This window comes from Spinacia oleracea, chromosome 5, assembly GCF_020520425.1.
Source record: "Spinacia oleracea cultivar Varoflay chromosome 5, BTI_SOV_V1, whole genome shotgun sequence".
Taxonomy (NCBI): domain Eukaryota; kingdom Viridiplantae; phylum Streptophyta; class Magnoliopsida; order Caryophyllales; family Amaranthaceae; genus Spinacia; species Spinacia oleracea.
In genome coordinates, this window is record NC_079491.1 from 24411531 (window position 1) to 24431189 (window position 19659).

Sequence of the window (19659 nt, forward strand, 5' to 3'; positions counted from 1 at the left end):
TGTAGTGGGTGGATGTAGGCTTTAATATCAAATTGTAATTAAACTGGACTTATTGAACCCTAAACCCAAATCTTTTTTTTTTTAAGAAGATAATACATCTTAAGTAGAATATAATATTCAAAATAAGTATGAAAAAAAGAAGATACTCCATTTATTTCATAAAATTTTTCGTGTCTGGGTGTTTCAAAATTGTTGTTCTTGTTTCATTTTCTGCCATTTTAATCCAATAAAACTACCCATGCTACCGAAGAGGGCTAAGCTAGAAACAATTGAAGAGGGCTAGCTATGTAATCTGAAGAAGTTATGTGTTTTCTAGTGCTAAGTAGATGTAACTTTTTCCAGGTTAAGATCTAGCATTGATTTTTTTTTTTAATAATTTATGGGGTCCTAATGATTTGCTTGTTTTAATTTATACAAGTCTACATCATATATTGGAATACGGAGTACATGTATACGAAGCAACTACAAGAAACTAAGTACATAAATTATGTTATCCTTTTTTTAAATATATCCACATTTAAATTTACATGTAATAGGAAAAATATCCTACGTGTATCTCAACACATGTATACGAAGCAACTACAAGAAACTAAAGTACATAAATTATGTTATCTTTTTTTCAAAAAAAAAAATCCACATTTAAATTTACATGTAATAGGAAAAATATTCTACGTGTATCTCATTTTCTCTTTCACCATTCTTGGTCCTCAGTCAAAAAGCTTTTATCTTTCTTGGCCTTAAAAGACATACACAAATTATTTGAATTAAAAGCATTATGTTGTAAAGCTACAAAAGGGCATATAATTGTTTGAATGAAAAATATAGTAGTATCTTCAAAACTATCATCTTCCTCGATCTACTTTAACCCTCCCTTTTTCACCCTTAATGGTTAACTTGTTAAATAAGGATTGTATCCATTACAAAAGAAACAAAAGATACCCATAACACTTGGTTACTTATTAGCTTATAGCTTAAAAATAATTGTCTATTATATTACCTATGGCACAATCATCTAGCTTAGCTATTGTGTCAAAGAAATTTCATAAAAAGCTAAGTATCTAAATTTAAATAGGGTTGTCTCAATCTGATAGATTGTCATTTCCTATCACATTTACATTGACAAATTATCTGAACCATATCTTCTCTTGTGTTAACGAAGGCACACTACAAGAAATTGTACTATTAACGACGGGAAATCTCGTCGCGAAAGGCCAATAATCGTTGATTAACGACGGGATTTCCTGTCGCGAACCCGTCATAAAAGGGGGCCGTCGTAAATAGGAATCCCGTCGTAAATCCGTCGTAAGCCCGTCGTAAAAGACATTTGCGACGGTTATTCCCGTCCTTGTTTGGTTGTTAACCCCGTCGCAAAAGGCTTTTGCGACGGGATTTTTGACCCGTCGTAAATAGGTTGTCGTTAAAGATACATATTCTTGTAGTGGCATGAAATCAACAAAAAGTGAACAGCAAAGAGTTTATCGTTTGTAATTAAGTTACTTACTACTACGTACTACCTTCGTTCCTAAAAGTTCTTTACGCTTTCCGTTTTAGTCCGTTTCTAAAAGTTCTTTACACCTACTTTTATTCTCTTTTTAACTCTCATTTGGCCCACCATAACTTACCCACCCACAATTCATTAATATTAATTTTCATCGATCCACTCACATTGTTGGACAATTTATAGCCACTTATTTTCCATTTGTTACCCCACCATCACATGTTCACCAAAATTCCTTAATTACCGCGCAAATAGTAAACATAAAGATCATTTAGGAACGGAGGTAGTATGTAGTCCTTTTTCTTGTTTATAACTTAGTTACATATTAGAACTATCTATAGCATCATTTGATATATTTTAATTATATTTCCCCTTAATTAGTTAGTTTCTTTTAACAATCAGCACTTCCTTTTTCTTGTTTATAACTTAGTTACCTATTAGTCCTACAATGAATATTCTTGAAATAGTTGAGTCCAATAATTGAATCTTGACTGAGGTACATACCCGGCCCGACCGTATAAAAGACGTACCTTATTGGCCCGGGAAACCCGATCCGATCAAGTAAGATTATATTGATGGATTGGATACACAGAAGATATGATACACAGTTAAGGAATAAGGAGGCTCAAAATGAGAAGTCCTTTTGCATAAAGCAAAGCATTCAACTGAGAAAAGCAGTAAAAAGCAAAAAATGGCATTATCTAAAAAGAAAAGATTAAAATGCTTTTAAGGTGCAAAGAAAATATAAGCATCTTAAATACGTGGACATCATGTGGGCGCAATCCAATAGTAGTAAGTTAAGTGATGAAATAGTTAAACAGTTGTACTGTACCTGTATTCAGTAGAATTGGCTTTGGACAGTCTTTAAAGCAGGGTTTTTTTTTAAAGGGTTTTTGCATGAGCTCCTAAAAGTTGCTCTAATTTTGACAGGACAACTTTCTTATTTTAAAAGGCGATGGAATTACGTACCACACACTCCTTTTCCTAAAAGTTTTGATTTTTTTATTTGTCTTGTGTTCATTCCCCTAATTCACTTTTTATTTTTTTAATATTCATAGTCTTAATCATATTGAAGAAGAACAATGGTTCCTACTTTTATTTATACTAGAAATTAGACCGCGCGCTATCGAGAAAGGATGCCCATTGAAAAAACCTGTGAATTTTGTTTATGGAGAAAGAGTGCCAACAATTAATGTATATGCTTAATAGACGGAATAAACTCACCCTTATAGTATATAATGTTGGCGATTACTAAAAATGAGTGTATTAACTTTTGAACATGAGATTGTGTTATGAATGAAGGACCTTTTAGGCTATGTTGATTTGTATGACAATTTGATGTTTGAATAATGAGAAGAAATAATTAAAGAAATTAAAACACACACAAAGATTTAAGGTGGTTCACTCTTCAATGAGATACATCCACCATGGGGGAGGGTTTGAAGCTTGTATTACTCTTCAATGGAGAAAGGATTACAAAGAGGAATTCTCAAAGGTGAAGAAGAGAGAATTCTATGTATGCTTAGATCTAGGGTTTCAACCTCACTTGTGTTTCTCTCTCTTGATTATGAAAATCTCATTACATTTGATATTTATAGTGTTAGACATCAAACCAATCTAAGGGACAAGAAAAGGCCACGTCGATTGAACCTTGCGGAGAAGAAAACAGTTCACCCGCAGGGTTCGGTCGAACCTTTAAAGGGTTCGGCTGAACCATGGTCAGGTTCGGCCAAACTTACCCAAAGTTCGGGCGAACCTCCAAAATCTCAGTTCCTAATTCTCTTCAGGTTCGGCCGAACCACCTAAGAGTTCGGCCGAACCACCTAAGAGTTCGGCCGAACTTACCCTGCTGCATGACAGCTTCTCGTAAAATAGTCACCTTGATTTCTCATCCAAAATGAGCTTATAACCAGGCGTTGGAAAGCTATTGAGCCAAGCTTTCACCTCCAACTTGAATCAACTCAATCTAATGAGTAGATCATGAGATATGTCCATTTGAAGTCAGACCTTCCACTATAACACCTTAACATCCTTCAAGAAAGATTCGAGGCACACATAACAGATTGTACTAAAAATAACTAAATAGAGCTGTATTTACCAAGTTTGCACTTTTTATTACATCGTACTATATCCGTTTCAAAATGATTTTTACACTTTCCGTTTTAGTCTGTTTCATAATGTTCTTTACACTTTGCTTTATTCTATTTTTGAACATGAAAATTTACTACCTTGCCCTTCTTACCCCATAATATTTATAATTTTCCACTCACTTTCTCTTGCTTTATTCATTTTTTTTTTCTTTTACTTACCCACCTCTTTACACATTTCTCTTACTCTAATCATATTATATTATATTTAACCAATTTTTTTATTTTTGTCTTAATCTTTGTGAAAATAATAACTGTAAATTTTTTTTATGAAACGAAGGTAGTAATTGAGTAGCTAGGAAATAACCGTTACAGTGTTAGACTAAAGATGAATTAAAAACAACTTCTCTATTACTCTATTAGTTTAAGTATATCAAAAGGGTAACTCCGTATATCTAATCCCCTACTTTGATTAAAGGAGCTGATTTTTTAGGGTAATATTGTAATGAAATGTTGTACATCCCAAATTTTTCCTAGTAACACATTCCATTTACTATCTTGTCCTTAGCCATAGGAGATAGGACTAACAAAATTGCCTCAAGCTACTGTTGAAGGTGCCATCTTATGCGGTGGTAAATTTATTTTAACTCTTATACTAAGTCGATCAATCGCATATCAAATGAATAAACTTACTTAGGGTGCGTTCTATTCAACTTATTTGACCTGAACTTATCTGAACTCATCTGAACTTATTGGAACTTATCCGAACTAATTAGAACTTATCTGAACTCATTGAAACTTATTTGAACTTCTCGAAAGTTATTACTAATAACATTACTAATAATATTAACAATAATAAATAATTAACAATAAATAATAATAATAATAATAATATTAATAATAATAATAATAAATAATAAATAATAGAAACTAGATAATAGACAATAGATAATAGATAATAGATAATAATACTAAATAATAAATAATAAATATTAAATATTAAATATTAAATATTAAATAATAAATAATAAATAATAAATAATATTATTATTATTATTAATTTTGGAACTTCTTGGAACGTATTGAAACTTATCTGAACCTATTGGAACTTATCTGAACTTATTGGAATTTATTGGAATTTATCTGAACTTATTGGAACTTATTGGAACTTATCTGAACTTGTTGGACCTGAAACTTATTCTTTTAAGGTGAACAGAACGCACCCTTAGAAAATGGAGAAAACTGAATAGAATGACTATATTGCTACAATAGTACGGTCATACAGTATGTGCAGATACATCCTTGCACATAAGTAACTCAAAATAAAAAATAGACTCAACACTCAGGGCATGCTTGGATCGAGGGTAATACATTAAAGGGGTAATAAAAGTCAAACCAAAAAGTATAAGGTAATTGAAGGTGATGACGAGGGGATGAAGTGGTGGTAAAGAGAACAAGCTAGTGTTGGCAAGAAAAATATAAAAGGGGAACAAATACCCTCGTTATGGAGGGAATAGTTACCCACCTTCCACTATGGTGATTATTACCCTCGTTTGAGGGGCAATAACTCCCCCCTTACTCCCTTCCCCTCACAACACCACCACTACCACAACTTCTCATCACAATACCACCACACCATCCTCCTTGCAATCACCTCAATTCACCTTCATTGTCCTTTTATTAAGGTGGTTTGACTTTTATCACCCACATAATCCATTACACCCAATCCAATCATGCCCCAAGAGAGATTAAAAATTACAGTTTCCTCTGTCAATAAGGAAAGGGTTATGTTGAAATCTGCAGCCATGTTTATGCAGCTGTTATTATTATTACTAAGCAATCAGTTAATGCGAATATAGCTAAAGAGAAGAAAATTTTTGCAATTCCAGCTATGAAAACCTACGCTTAAGCTATACAAATACTAATTAATAGTTGAAACTCATTCTCCCTCTAAACATCTGTACATTCTATGAAAGAAAAACTCCGTATTGAAAGCTCTGCAAAGACGATGCACAGAATCCACAAATATTTCACTGAGATTTATTTTGATCCAGAGCCTGAACATTCACAAAACCAGCGGTTACAAAATAATGTGCACGATACTATTTGAGAAACCTTCAAAGGCAAAAAATGGGGGCACAAAATAACTTGTGTAATGAAAAGAGATGTAATAATAAATATGGTTACCTAAGATGAATTGTACGAGCTTTAGACAAAGCTAATTGCATAGGCTAACTGGGAAAACAGACAAATAGGTCAAGAGTTAAGACTTGCACAATAATCTAAGGTTACAAGGTATAATTAGTTAACTCCGTCCGTCCCTTTTTTATTACTCCATAGCCACAATTCACTATTAAGAATTGGGTGTATTGATTAGTTCAACTCAATGCTACTGAAGGACAACAAGGGCAAGACTTCAAGAGAGTGACAACTATAAGTAACTCCAAAACAGATAGTCTTCTGTGTGTAGAAAGAACAAGGCTCATATTCCACAATAGATAAGTCTAAGTGAATGCCAGATCTAAGCAAAGTGAAGTCATTCACGACACCAGATAAGAGAGGGTAACAACTGGAATAACTACAGGCAACTACCTAATTTATAAGGATGACCTACCAGCATTCTAAATAGGGGGTAACATAAAAGGAGTGAGCAGCATAGATTCTCAGTTCTGAAATATATCAAAAGTTCCTATATGTACCCTTCCTGTATCAAAAGTTCAATAGATACCAAGTACTTTGGATTTTATTTTCTGTAGGTAATCCAAAAACAGTTTAGCTAGAAATCCTGAAACACAATTCCCCAAGTCTAAAAGTCACACCGTCAAAGTAATTGATGATCTCCCTTTGAACATACGATGCTTAAATTATCTTTCTAGTGATGATTAGAACCACTACAGAAGTACATTGCATCATATTCTTAAAAAATGTCGATTATTCAAGACCTGTGTGTAGTGTGTACCTCTTTGTTGACAAGCCTTCGAAATGCTTCAAACTCCTGCATTCCTGCCCAGTTGATTGCAAAGTAAATGCAAAAACATTCAGTGCAAATTCTGATCATTTCACGATTTCATGCAACATGAATAAAGAAATAGAAGGTTCTAGAATTGTCATACATATCAACAGATGGAAGAACTCCACCAAATTATAGATTTTCACTGGAGAACTGAACTGTTCTTTCTATAGTGATCTCATACTATACAACAACAAATAGTGTCAACATTTCAAAGCTAAATAGTTTCAATGAAAACCCTCTATTATCTTATCCTTCATAAAACTCAAGTACTAACTGAACTTCATCACAGCCTAATAATTTTTTCCAAGTTTACTTTCCTAAATTCTTTCGTCCTTTCTTATTCTCACTTCATGGTCCAATATTAGATCATTTTTCAATCACAGAAGGATCTAGGAGTAGCATCAAATTCATTGGCAAACCGATAGAAGTACTCCGAATTTTTAAACACTATTTGTTGGCTCAATGCATAAAAAGGCTCAAGCCACCAAGGAGATTGGGATCCTGCTCAACTAAGGTGCGCCTCATTGAAGTGAGGCACCCTTAATAAAAATTTAAAAATTCTGGAGTAAAAAGGACTGATCGCTAGGCAGCTCAAGGCGCTTCACCAGAATCACGCCCGAGGTGCGCCTTTTATTCATAGACGCGAAACATAGCTCAATTTCAAACAAGGAAAGTACCTCCAACAATCCACCTAAGATCAATAAAGCAATTGCCATTGCAAAGGTACTGAAAATATAATTTTCATTGCCACTTCAAAAGCAAAAAGTGTGAACATTTTCGGTACTAAATTTACAAGAAAATAATCAGCCTGATAAGTTTTTCAGCTTTGATGGAAAGAGAACGATGATAAATTTGCAAATTAACCATCCCAATTGCCTTCTTAGCACTTAAGGATGCAACAGTATCCCTGACCTCAAAACCCATTTTAAATCATAGTACATCAATTCAACTATTTATAATACAACATAGTATAGCTAATTAAACCTAAGTCCGATCCACTAGCTAGGTAGCAAGGGAAGTCAAGATCGAATCCACAGGGAAATAGGCGTTTTTTCTACTATTAATCAATTAATCTAGACTATTGGGAACAAGAGTTTGGTTGATGATTTGCTAAGACTACGGCGATAATTAAACAATTAAGAATCAAGATATTAAAGAATCTAGGGCATAGGTTCACCAACAAATAACAATCCAGGACGATAAACAATCACGATAATCAACAAAGTAATTAATTAGACTAGCATGCTCTCTCGAATCGATACTAATCATAGACTTAGAATTAACGGGCTCTCGCTACGTATTAATCCTAATTCCACCTATTGACACAAGCCTAAACATCAAATTGCATCTCTCGAATCTTAACTTGATATTGCCAAACTATCACAATTAAACCTGCGCAAATCTAATTGTATAGTGAAATAAACCAATCAATAGGAATTAATTACAATGCCAACAATCACCAACTATTCAATATCCCTTCATATTATTCATGGATCCCCAAACCCTAGAAAATAAATTACTCAAGCATATTACCAATAAACAAGGCAATTAACATGATTGGAAACATGATCAAAGCAAGACAAAGAATTGAAATAAGAAAAAATACCTAATTGAAGAACAATGGAAATTAAAAGCTTGAATTTTCATTGAAAATTAAACTAAGTGTTTTGCATGAATTTAGAGAGAAAACTAAGCTTAAGGAAAATAAACTAAGCGTTGAATACTAGAATAAAAGGTGGCAACTAAAATAAAGAAGCATAGTATTTATAGTTTGCCCAAAATAATAAAGGAAAACCGGAAAACAAACGTCGCCCGGTTGGGCAGACGTCCGCCCGCCGGGCGACCAGCTCGAATCCCGCCCGTCGGGCGCAGGCCTGCCCGCCGGGCGGAGAGAGACACTTGAGAAATCATCGGCACGCGCCCGGTCGGGCAGCTCCCCCCCGTCGGGCGAGGAGAGAAACTTGCAGCCTTTACTTTGATGGGCTCCCGGTGACCACCGGGCAATACTCCGCCCGTCGGGCGCCTGCTGACTGCGGCAGCATCTTCTGCTTGCTCGCCCGGTGGGCGAGAGGAGATCATCCGGGCGGAAAGCTAAATGAACCGCCCTACGTCCGCAACACCGAGTCTAACTTCCGGGGCTCAACCATGAGCATCTAAGGCTCCCGCAAGTCGACAATAGTCGTCCCGAACTCCCTCGGGATCGCGTAGTGGCCCAAATTGTCATGAAACAGGTCCAAAAAGACCAATTTCTCACCAAGTAGTCCTGAAACTCAAGGCACACTCAAAAACACAGATTAGTACTAAAAACGACTCCTAAGAGCTCATTTGACGCATAAAAGTACTAAGGGACGGGGGTAAAAACACTATATAAAACACACATATCAAATCCCCCCAAGCTAAACCTTTGCTTGTCCTTAAGCAAAGAGCATCAATGAGACATAAACGATTAACTCACCCCAAAATCTACGCAAAAGGATGGACGATAAAAAAGAGTCAAATCAAGGCAAGCAAATATCATGACCGAAATCTCTAGTCCCCACAGTTACACATCAAACCGGTACAAAGTTCAAACAAAGCTCACAAGACATACATATAAAATCAAGATCGGGCCTCACCAAATGAATCACTCCTCTCGTTATGTGGTGGGCTAAGCGAACCAATCGTGGCCCGTTCACTCACCTTCCCATTATGAACATGCATACTATCAAATGAATAGTTGCCCCTCCCAACTCACAACACTAGTGTGTTTGAAGGTTCTCCTAAACACTCAACCTACACCGGAGTCGACTCGAAATGCGCATATGCTATTTGGCCCTTGATAAACGACTATTTTCAACCTATTGTTATACACACATTGCACGATGATCAAAAAGGTCTTTAAATAGGCTTGTAATGTTGGTCGGGTATAAACAAGGGGTAAGGAGTATTCTGGATATGTGAGAGTATAAAGTTTAACTTGGGGAGCAAAAACAACCAATCAATATATCGAAATTATCTCCGGAAACCATAACTCATCAATAACCAAAATAACACCATAAGAGAGGAAGTAACCGACAAATTTCGAAGTATGAATCGACTTTTACCCTTTTCCTTGCTTTTCTAATACTACAAAATAAATGACATATATATATATATTTTTTTTTTGATTTTTTTTTTACTTATGTATATAACGACGAAAATAAAAAAAACTAGATATGTACAAACCATAATACCCATAACCACATACTTTAGGTGCCAACTAATGATTACACCTCTTTCCTTCCTAACTTCCCAAGTACACAGAAATACAACCTTGAGTAACCTAAGCTTTTAAAGCCAACCATCTCCACAAAACGAACCGATACTAACAAAGGATAGCTCCCCCAAGCTAGACTCGGGACAAGTAACCAACGGGGATAATATGGGATATTTTGTGGAGTTAAAAGAAAGAAATGGTAAGGCTAAACATGGGAAAGAAAAAACAGGAACAGATGTATCTAAGATCGTCTGAAGGCTTGCTAAAGAATGGCCTTTCATCATGCACAAAGTGCAAGTGTGTTAAGCATACTAATAGTCGAAAACCAAAAACTCAGATCAATGCAACACCAGGAATTAAGCACTCTGAAAAATCAAGGCTCAAAGCCTCACAGCTAACCACAATCAAGCATTATACATATGAAAAGTGGGACAAAGTTGACCTTTGATAAGAGTCAATATGACTGTAGTTCATACACCAAACAGTCAATCCATGATGCTTACCTGTCTTATCAGCTTGAATCATCAAAATACATTTTCGAACCAAAGGGGCACAGGGAATTAATTGTCTAAATCTCATTGTTCAACACGTATTTTTGTATTTTCTATTTTTTTCAAAGCAATAAACTAATCTAGAAAGCAATAAACACACAAAAGCACACCAAAACACATTAAAATAAGTAAGAAAACACGAAATGAAAAGAAAACATACCTAATATGTACAGGTAATGTGAAACCCCCCCTACCTCCCACCCAAAAAACCAAATCAGACAATGTCCTCATTGGCTCAAGGGGTACCGAACCATCCTCATCACAACAGCATCACTGATGGCCTTGGCCATCATCATCATCAGCATATCCCTGGCTAGGGCCCTGACCATACCCACCGTAGTAGTGAGCGGGTGTAAAGGTGCCCCTAGCGCCCGGGACTCCATAGCCCTCCGCCGGGTAACCAAACCATGAAGGGTGTTGGGCCTCCTGAGGCACGACACCCTCTCTAGCAAAGTGGTCATATATGGGGAACATGGACCTCTGGTGATTACTCTCAAAGTGATCGAAGCGAATCTCCAACCTATCCATACGCTCTTCCAAAGACCCTTGCTCCCCCTGTGGAGCCGTACTACCTCTCTGTCTCGCCTCCCTCTCTCTGCGCCCACCCATACGGAAATAGGTACGAGGCGCTGCCTCGGGCTGTGGCTGGGGCTGGGTCTCGGGTAGTGGTGGCGCCTGCTCACCTACATACAGGTAATGGGACTGACCCCTCTCAAAACGGGTGAGCCCTGAAGTGTCCGGTAGAGTAAAGACGGCGTTCCTCTGGAACATCCATGACATCTGACCGGGAAGAAGTGCCCCGTACTCAGATTGTACCCTGTAAAGACTCCCAAAATACTCTATGTCCAACAGATTGTTACCCCGGACTGCAGCATGGTCCCTTTCAACAAAGTTTGCCACCGCTATGGCAATGTGGGTGACCAGACCCCCTAAATCAATATCAGTCAAGTAGCGGTGGGTGGCGGTAGTAAGCAGCTGAGTGGCCAAATGATAGGCCAAATTCATCCTATAACCATCAGTACCATCCAACAAATACCCCCCGAACACCTCCAACTCCGTGCTCCTCACATTCTCCTTTTGATCCCGCCCAAAGATAGTAAATGCCATAAATCGGAACCAAACAAAAGGGACGGGGTGTTGCACGCTAGAGGAGTGCAAATGTTGCACGCTATTGGGATTGAATTCCCCAGTCAACTTCCCTCACACAGTACTATTATTATGCCCCTCCCCGGGGAACCTATTGGGCTTAAAAAACAAACCAAATATCGCACTAAAATCTTTAATAGGCATATCAAAACTTGTATTCAACAATCGAAAAGACACTCTAGTGACATCCTTGTACCCATTCTTTTTGACATTAAAGGAGCTCAGAAATTCAAGAGTAAGATTTCTAAATGTCAACCTAACCATAAAAAACATATGCTTCATGCCCACCCCATGAAATAATTTCTTAACATCCCTCTCAATACCCATATCATTCAAAGTTTTTTGACATATAAACCGAGTAGGGATTACCTTTCGAAGCTTGAGGTGTGCAATGCGAGTTTTTTGCTCCTCACTAACAAGAACCATGTCCGGGAAAGCCGGGTCGGGTGCAAACTGAGGTGGTGGTGGTGCACGGCTTGTGGAAGCCTCCTCTTGCCTCCTAGACGCTCCCGTGCAAGTCCTCTTTGGCCTATAACCCATGGTTGAAGATTTTTGAGTACTTGAGATTTTTGGTGGAAATTGGATTTTTTGTGGGGAGTGAGTAAGGGTGAAAATTGTTTGGTGGAGGTTGAAGAGGATGTTATGAGGATGAATTTGGGATGTGGATTGATGAATTTGGGTGAGAGATGAGGGAGATATGGAGCTTTGAAGATCTTCGGGTTTGAGGTTTAATGGTGGGTGAGAGAGAATGAAGGAAATGATTGAGAGGAAAAGTGAAAGGGAGAAGAGGGAGTCCCGTGTTTTGTCCCGATTTTTCTCCTCTCGCCCGCCGGGCCAACGCCCGCCCGACGGGCCTGCAGCTTGTAGGTTGCCCTGTAAATATGCATTTTTGGATGATGAACAACTTTGCCCTGTAATCGTCAGTACTGCACTTGATGCAGACCAGTTGTCCCAACTTCTTACTGTGTTGAAAAAGCACAAAAAGGTCATTGGGTACAGTATTGATGATTTAAAGGGTATTAGCCTTGACTTTTGCATGCATAGGACACATCTAGATGAAAATCATAAACCATGCATTCAACCCCAACGTCGTTTGAACACCGTCATGCAAGATGTTGTAAAAGCTGAAGTTATGAAATTGCTTGATGCGGGTATTGTCTATGTTGTGTCTGATTCTAAATGGGTGAGTCCTGTTCAGGTAGTGCCTAAGAAAGGGGGGACAACTGTGGTTAGAAATGAGAAAAATGAGTAGATACCAACTAGGGTAGTCACAGGTTGGCGCATGTGCATTGATTATAGGCGTCTAAATGTGGCTACTAAAAAAGACCATTTTTCCCTTCCCTTTATCGATCAAATGTTAGAAAGGCTATCCTATCACAAGTTTTTCTGTTATCTGGATGGTTATTCTGGTTTATTTCAAATTCCCATACGTCCGGACGGCCAGGAAAAGACCACCTTCACCTGTCCCTATGGTACCTTTGCACATCGTAGGATGCCCTTTGGTCTGTGTCATGCACCTGCTACTTTCCAACGTTGCATGATGAGCTATCTTTTCTGATTTTATTGAGTCTATCATGGAAGTGTTTATGGATGATTTTTGTGTCTACGGTACTTCTTTTGATTCTTGTTTGTTAAATATGACTAAAGTGTTGAAAAGATGTGAAGAGTGTAATCTAGTCCTAAATTGGAAAAAGTGTCATTTCAAGGTTACTGAAGGGGTGGTCTTGGGGCATCTAATATCTGATAAGGGCATTCAGGTGGATCGAGCTAAGGTCTAAGTGATTGAACAATTGCCCCCTCCAGTTAATGTGAAGGGTGTTAGAAGTTTTCTTGGTCATGCGAGGTTTTATCGCCGCTTTATCAAGGATTTTTCTAAAATTGTTAAACCACTGACCCAGCTCCTCCTCAAGGATGCCCCGTTTGTGTTTACTGATGCTTGTCTTGAAGCTTTTGACAGGATTAAACAGGCACTGATTTCGGCTCCTATCATTCGTTCTCCCGAAAGGGATCTTCCGTTCGAGATAATGTGTGATGCAAGTGATTATGCAGTTGGGGCAGTTTTGGGTCAGAGAAAGGAAAAGGTTTTGCATGCCATCTACTATGCAAGTAAGACCTTAGATGAAGCTCAAGTTAATTATGCTACTACTGAGAAGGAGCTTCTAGCCATAGTCTACGCCTTGGATAAATTTCGCACTTATTTGATTGGGTCCAAGGTGATAGTCTATACTGACCATGCGGCTCTTAAGTATCTGCTCTCAAAGAAGGAAGTCAAGCCTAGGCTTATTCGATGGATACTACTGCTACAGGAGTTTGATCTGGAGATTCGCGATAAGAAAGGGGCTGAGAATGTGGTTGCAGATCACCTGTCTAGATCTAGGTATGATGATGGTAAAGTGTCTACACCGATCGATGATTCATTTCCAGATGATCACTTACTTGCACTTGCCAGTCAGTCACCATGGTTCGCAGATTTTGCTAACTACATTGTTGGGGGTATTCTTCCGGCCGATCTTACATATCAATAGAAGAAGAAGTTCCTACATGATGTTCGGTTCTACTTTTGGGATGACCCTTATTTGTTTCGTGAGACTGCTGAAGGGTTGTACAAGCGTTGCGTTCCAGAATGGGAAGTCCAAGGTATTATCATTAGGTATCATTCATCACCTTATGGTAGTCACCATGGACCGTCAAAGACTAATGCTAAGTTGTCACAGTGTGGTTTTTACTGGCCTACTATGTTCAAGGATGCACAGGCTTTCATTATGGCTTGTGATGCGTGCCAGAGGGCTGACACTATTTCGAGGAGGTATGAGATGCCACAGAACGGAATTCTTGAGGTTGAGGTTTTCGATGTGTGGGAAATTGACTACATGGGACCATTTCCATTGCCAAGGGTAATCTGTATATCCTTGTTGCTGTAGATTATGTGTCGAAGTGGGTGGAAGTCGTTGCCTCACCTACTAATGATGCTAAGACGGTTTCTCTGTTCAAGAAAGTCATTTTCCCTAGATTCGGAGTCCCGCGAGCTTTGATAAGTGATGGAGGGTCGCACTTCCATGAGAAGCATCTGGCTGCGCTCCTGCGCAAGTATGGAGTTTATCACCGCACTGGGCTAGCCTACCACCCTCAAACGAGTGGGCAAGTTGAGGTCTCCAACCGGGAGATCAAATCTATACTTGAGAAAGTGGTGGCGAAGTCTAGGAAGGATTGGAGCGATAAGCTGGATGATACTCTATGGGCATACAGAACCGCCTTTAAGACACCTAATGGTACCTCCCCGTATCGGTTGGTGTATGGCAAGGCGTGTCACTTACCAGTAGAAATGGAGTACAACGCTTATTGGGCAATCAAACAGCTCAACATGGATACAAAGTTAGCCGGTGAGAAGCGGTTACTTCAATTGGGTGAGCTAGATGAATTCCGACTACAAGCTTATGATAGTGCCCGGATTTATAAGGAAAAGACTAAGCGGTGGCACGACAATCGCATTCTGCATAGAGAGTTCGCGGTGGGCGACAAGGTTCTACTATTCAACTCTAGGCTTAAATTGTTTCCTGGAAAACTTAAGTCTAGGTGGTCTGGGCCGTTCACCCGTGACTATGGTAAGCAAGTTTGGGTCCATTGAATTACAGAACAATAATGGTGAGCGATTCAAAGTCAACGGGCAACGTCTGAAGTTGTATCATGATGGGGCTACTGTAGGAGTGGTTGAGGTTCATCACCTCAATCCCTACGCCCCATAAACTGCATATTCGAGGTAACAAGGTCGAGCGGGACCTAAAAATAAACCAGCGCTTTGCGGGAGGCAACCTGTACTTTATTGCTTTCGATAGTATAGTTTGATTTTGTGTGTTTTATAGTTTATTCTTTAGAGAGGTGAGGAGAGGATTTTCAATGTTTTGGGTGTTTGATGATGTACAGGTGTTACCTCCCAAGTGCAAATCATTAGAAAACATCGTAAGGAGCAAGTTCGCAAATGGCCCGACGGGCGGAAAGCCGCCCGACCGGGCGCGTGTTGAAGGAAAGGGAATTTTCTCTTTTCGCCCGACGGGCAGCCAGGCGCCCGACGGGCGGTTTGATACGGAGATTGAGAAAAGACGAAGCAGACATAATCGACATCCGCCCGGTGGGCGTCGGGCGAAGGACGCCCGACCGGGCGCGTGCAGAAGCAAAGTAAACCGTCGCCATACGCCCGACGGGCGGACCTGTGCCCGTCGGGCAGCCTACGAGCTGCAGGCCCGTCGGGCGGGAGTTGGCTCGGCGGGCGAGAGGAGAAAAATCGGGACAAAACACGTGACTCCCTCTTCTCCCTTTCACTTTTCCTCTAAATCATCTCCTTCATTCTCTCTCACCCACCATTAAACCCTAAACCCTAAGATCTTCAAAGCTCCATATCTCCCTCATCTCTCACCCAAATTCATCAATCCACATACCAAATTCATCCTCATAACATCCTCTTCAACCTCCACCAAACAATTTTCACCCTTACTCACTCCCCACAAAAAACCCAATTTCCACCAAAAACCTCAAGTACTCAAAAATCTTCAACCATGGGTTCTAGGCCAAAGAGGACTTGCACGGGAGCGTCTAGGAGGCAAGAGGAGGCTTCCACAAGCCGTGCACCACCACCACCTCAGTTTGCACCCGACCCGGCTTTCCCGGACATGGTTCTTGTTAGTGAGGAGCAACAAACTCGCCTTGCACACCTCAAGCTTCGAAAGGTAGTCCCTACTCGCTTTATATGTCAAAAAACTTTGAATGATATGGGTATTGAGAGGGATGTTAAGAAATTATTTCATGGGGTGGGCATGAAGCATATGTTTTCTATGGTTAGGTTGACATTTAGAAATCTTACTCTTGAATTTCTGAGCTCCTTTAATGTCAAAAAGAATGGGTACAAGGATGTCACTAGAGTGTATTTTCGATTGTTGAATACAAGTTTTGATATGCCTATTAAAGATTTTGGTGCGATATTTGGTTTGTCTGTTGGGCCCAATAAGTTCCCCTGGGAGGGGCATAATAATAGTACTGTGTGGGGGAAGTTGACTGGGGAATTCAATCCCAATAGCATGCAACATTTGCACGCCTCTAGCGTGCAACACCCCGTCTCTTTTGTTTGGTTCCGGTTTATGGCATTTACTATCTTTGGGCGGGATCAAAAGGAGAATGTGAGGAGCACGGAGTTGGAGGTGCTCGGGGGGTATTTGTTGGATGGTACTGATGGTTATAGGATGAATTTGGCCCATCATTTGGCCACTCAGCTGCTTACTATCGCCACCAACCGCTACTTGACCGATGTTGCTTTAGGGGTCTGGTCACCCACATTGCCATAGCGGTGGAAAACTTTGTTGAAAGGGACCATGCTGCAGTCCGGAGTAACAATCTGTTGGACATAGAGTATTTTGGGAGTCTTTACAGGGTACACTCTGAGTACCGGGCACTTCTTCCCAGTCAGATGGCATGGATGTTCCAGAGGAACGCCCTCTTTACTCTACCGGACACTTCAGGGCTCACCCGTTTTGAGAGGGATCAGTCCCATTACCTGTATGTAGGTGAGCAGGCGCCACCACTACCCGAGACCCAGCCCCAGCCACAGCCCGAGGCCGCGCCTCGTACCTATTTTCGTAGGGGTGGGCACAGATAGAGGGAGGCGAGACAGAGAGGTAGTCCGGCTCCACAGGGGGAGCAAGGGTCTTTGGAGGAGCGTATGGATAGGTTGGAGATTCGCTTCGATCACTTTGAGAGTGATCACCAGAGGGCCATGTTCCCCATATATGACCACTTTGCTAGAGAGGGTGTCGTGACTCAGGAGGCCCAACATCCTTCATGGTTTGGTTACCCGGCGGAGGGCTATGGAGTCCCGGGCGCTAGGGGCACCTTTACACTCGCTCACTACTACGGTGGGTATGGTGAGGGCCCTAGCCACGGATATGCTGATGATAATGATGGCCAAGGCCATCAGTGATGCTGTTGATGATGAGGATGGTTCGGTACCCCATGAGCCAATGAGAACATTGTCTGAGTTTGGGGGGGGTTCACATTACCTGTACATATTAGGTATGTTTTCTTTTCATTTCGTGTTTTCTTACTTATTTTAATGTGTTTTGGTGTGCTTTTGTGTGTTTATTGCTTTCTAGATTAGTTTATTGCTTTGAAAAAAGTGGAAAATACAAAAATACGTGCTGAACAATAAAATTTAGACAATTAATTCCCTGTGCCCTTTGGTTCGAAAATGAATTTTGATGTTCAAGCTGATAAGACAGGTAAGCATCATGTATTGACTGTTTGATGTATGAACTACAGTTATGTTGACTCTTGTCAAAGGTCAACTATGTCCCACTTTTCATATGTATAATGCTTGATTGTGGTTAGCTGTGAGGCTTTGAGCCTTGATTTTTAAGAGTGCTTAATTCCTGGTGTTGCATTGATCTGAGTTTTTGGTTTTCGACTATTAGTATGCTTAACACACTTGCACTTTGCGCATGATGAAAGGCCATTCTTTAGGAATTAGGAAGCCTTCAGACGATCTTAGATACATCTGTTCCTGTTTTTTCTTTCCCATGTTTAGCCTTACCATTTCTTTCTTTTAACTCCACAAAATAGCCCATATTATCCCCGTTGGTTACTTGTCCCGAGTCTAGCTTGGGGGAGCTATCCTTTGTTAGTATCGGTTCGTTTTGTGGAGATGGTTGGCTTTAAAAGCCTAGGTTACTCAAGGTTGTATTTCTGTGTACTTGGGAAGTTAGGAAGGAAAGAGGTGTAATCATTAGTTGGCACCTAAAGTGTGTGGTTATGGGTATTATGGTTTGTACATATCTAGTTTTTTTATTTTCGTCGTTATATACATAAGTAAAAAAAAAATCAAAAAAAAAAAAATATATATATATATATATATATGTCATTTATTTTGTAGTATTAGAAAAGCAAGGAAAAGGGTAAAAGTCGATTCATACTTCGAAATTTGTCGGTTACTTCCTCTCTTATGGTGTTATTTTGGTTATTGATGAGTTATGGTTTCCGGAGATAATTTCGATATATTGATTGGTTGTTTTTGCTCCCCAAGTTAGACTTTATACTCTCACATATCCAGAATACTCCTTACCCCTTGTTTATACCCGGCCAACATTACAAGCCTATTTAAAGACCTTTTTGATCATCGTGCAATGTGTGTATAACAATAGGTTGAAAATAGTCGTTTATCAAGCATATGTGCATTTCGTGTTGACTCCGGTGTAGGTTGAGTGTTTAGGAGAACCTTCAAACACACTAGTGTTGTAAGTTGGGAGGGGCAACTATTCATTTGATAGTATGCATGTTCATAATGGGAAGGTGAGTGAACGGACCACGATTGGTTCGCTTAGCCCGCCACATAACGAGAGGAGTGATTCATTTGGTGAGGCCCGATCTTGATTTTATATGTATGTCTTGTGAGCTTTGTTTGAACTTTGTACCGGTTTGATGTGTAACTGTGGGGACTAGAGATTTCGGTCATGATATTTGCTTGCCTTGATTTGACTCTTTTTTATCGTCCATCCTTTTGCGTAGATTTTGGGGTGAGTTAATCGTTTATGTCTCATTGATGCTCTTTGCTTAGGGACAAGCAAAGGTTTAGCTTGGGGGGATTTGATATGTGTGTTTTATAAAGTGTTTTTACCCCCGTCCCTTAGTAATTTTATGCGTCAAATGAGCTCTTAGGAGTCGTTTTTAGTACTAATCTGTGTTTTTGAGTGTACCTTGAGTTTCAGGACTACTTGGTGAGAAATTGGTCTTTTTGGACCCGTTTCATGACGATTTGGTCCACTACGCGATCCCGAGGGAGTTCGGGACGACTATTGTCGACTTGCGGGAGCTTTAGATGCTCATGGTTGAGCCCCGGAAGTTAGGCTCGGTGTTGCGAACGAAGGGCGGTTCATTTAGCTTTCTGCCCGGTTGATCTCCTCTCGCCCACCGGGCGAGCAAGCAGAAGATGCCGCAGTCAGCAGGCGCCCGACGGGCGGAGTATTGCCCGGTGGTCACCGAGCGCCCATCAAAGTAAAGGCTGCAAGTTTCTCTCCTCGCCCGACGGGCGGGAGCTGCCCGACCGGGCGCGTGCCGATGATTTCTCAAGTGTCTCTTTCCGCCCGGCGGGA

General features: G+C 40.0%; 1 protein-coding gene across 23 annotated transcripts in view; it reads right to left on the minus strand.

Annotated features, from left to right (window-relative positions):
• Positions 1-4822: 4822 nt before the first annotated feature.
• LOC110778331 (uncharacterized) overlaps positions 4823-19659 on the minus strand; it is a 28831-nt gene continuing 13994 nt past the window's right edge. For 5 of the 23 annotated variants that reach the window (XR_008921971.1, XR_008921976.1, XR_008921970.1 and 2 more), the window contains 3 exons: positions 6545-6588; positions 5773-5820; positions 4823-5642 (listed from right to left, as the gene is read on the minus strand). Coding sequence is in view for 5 of the 23 variants with exons in the window: in XM_056830242.1 (XP_056686220.1) it covers positions 8724-8861; positions 11900-12568 (807 nt within the window). In the remaining 18 variants the exon portion in view is untranslated. Of the gene's footprint in view, positions 5643-5772; positions 5821-6544; positions 6589-8219; positions 8862-11899; positions 15788-19659 lie in introns of those variants that run through there. The other 18 variants (XR_008921978.1, XR_008921972.1, XR_008921981.1 and 15 more) reach the window with 6 other exon arrangements.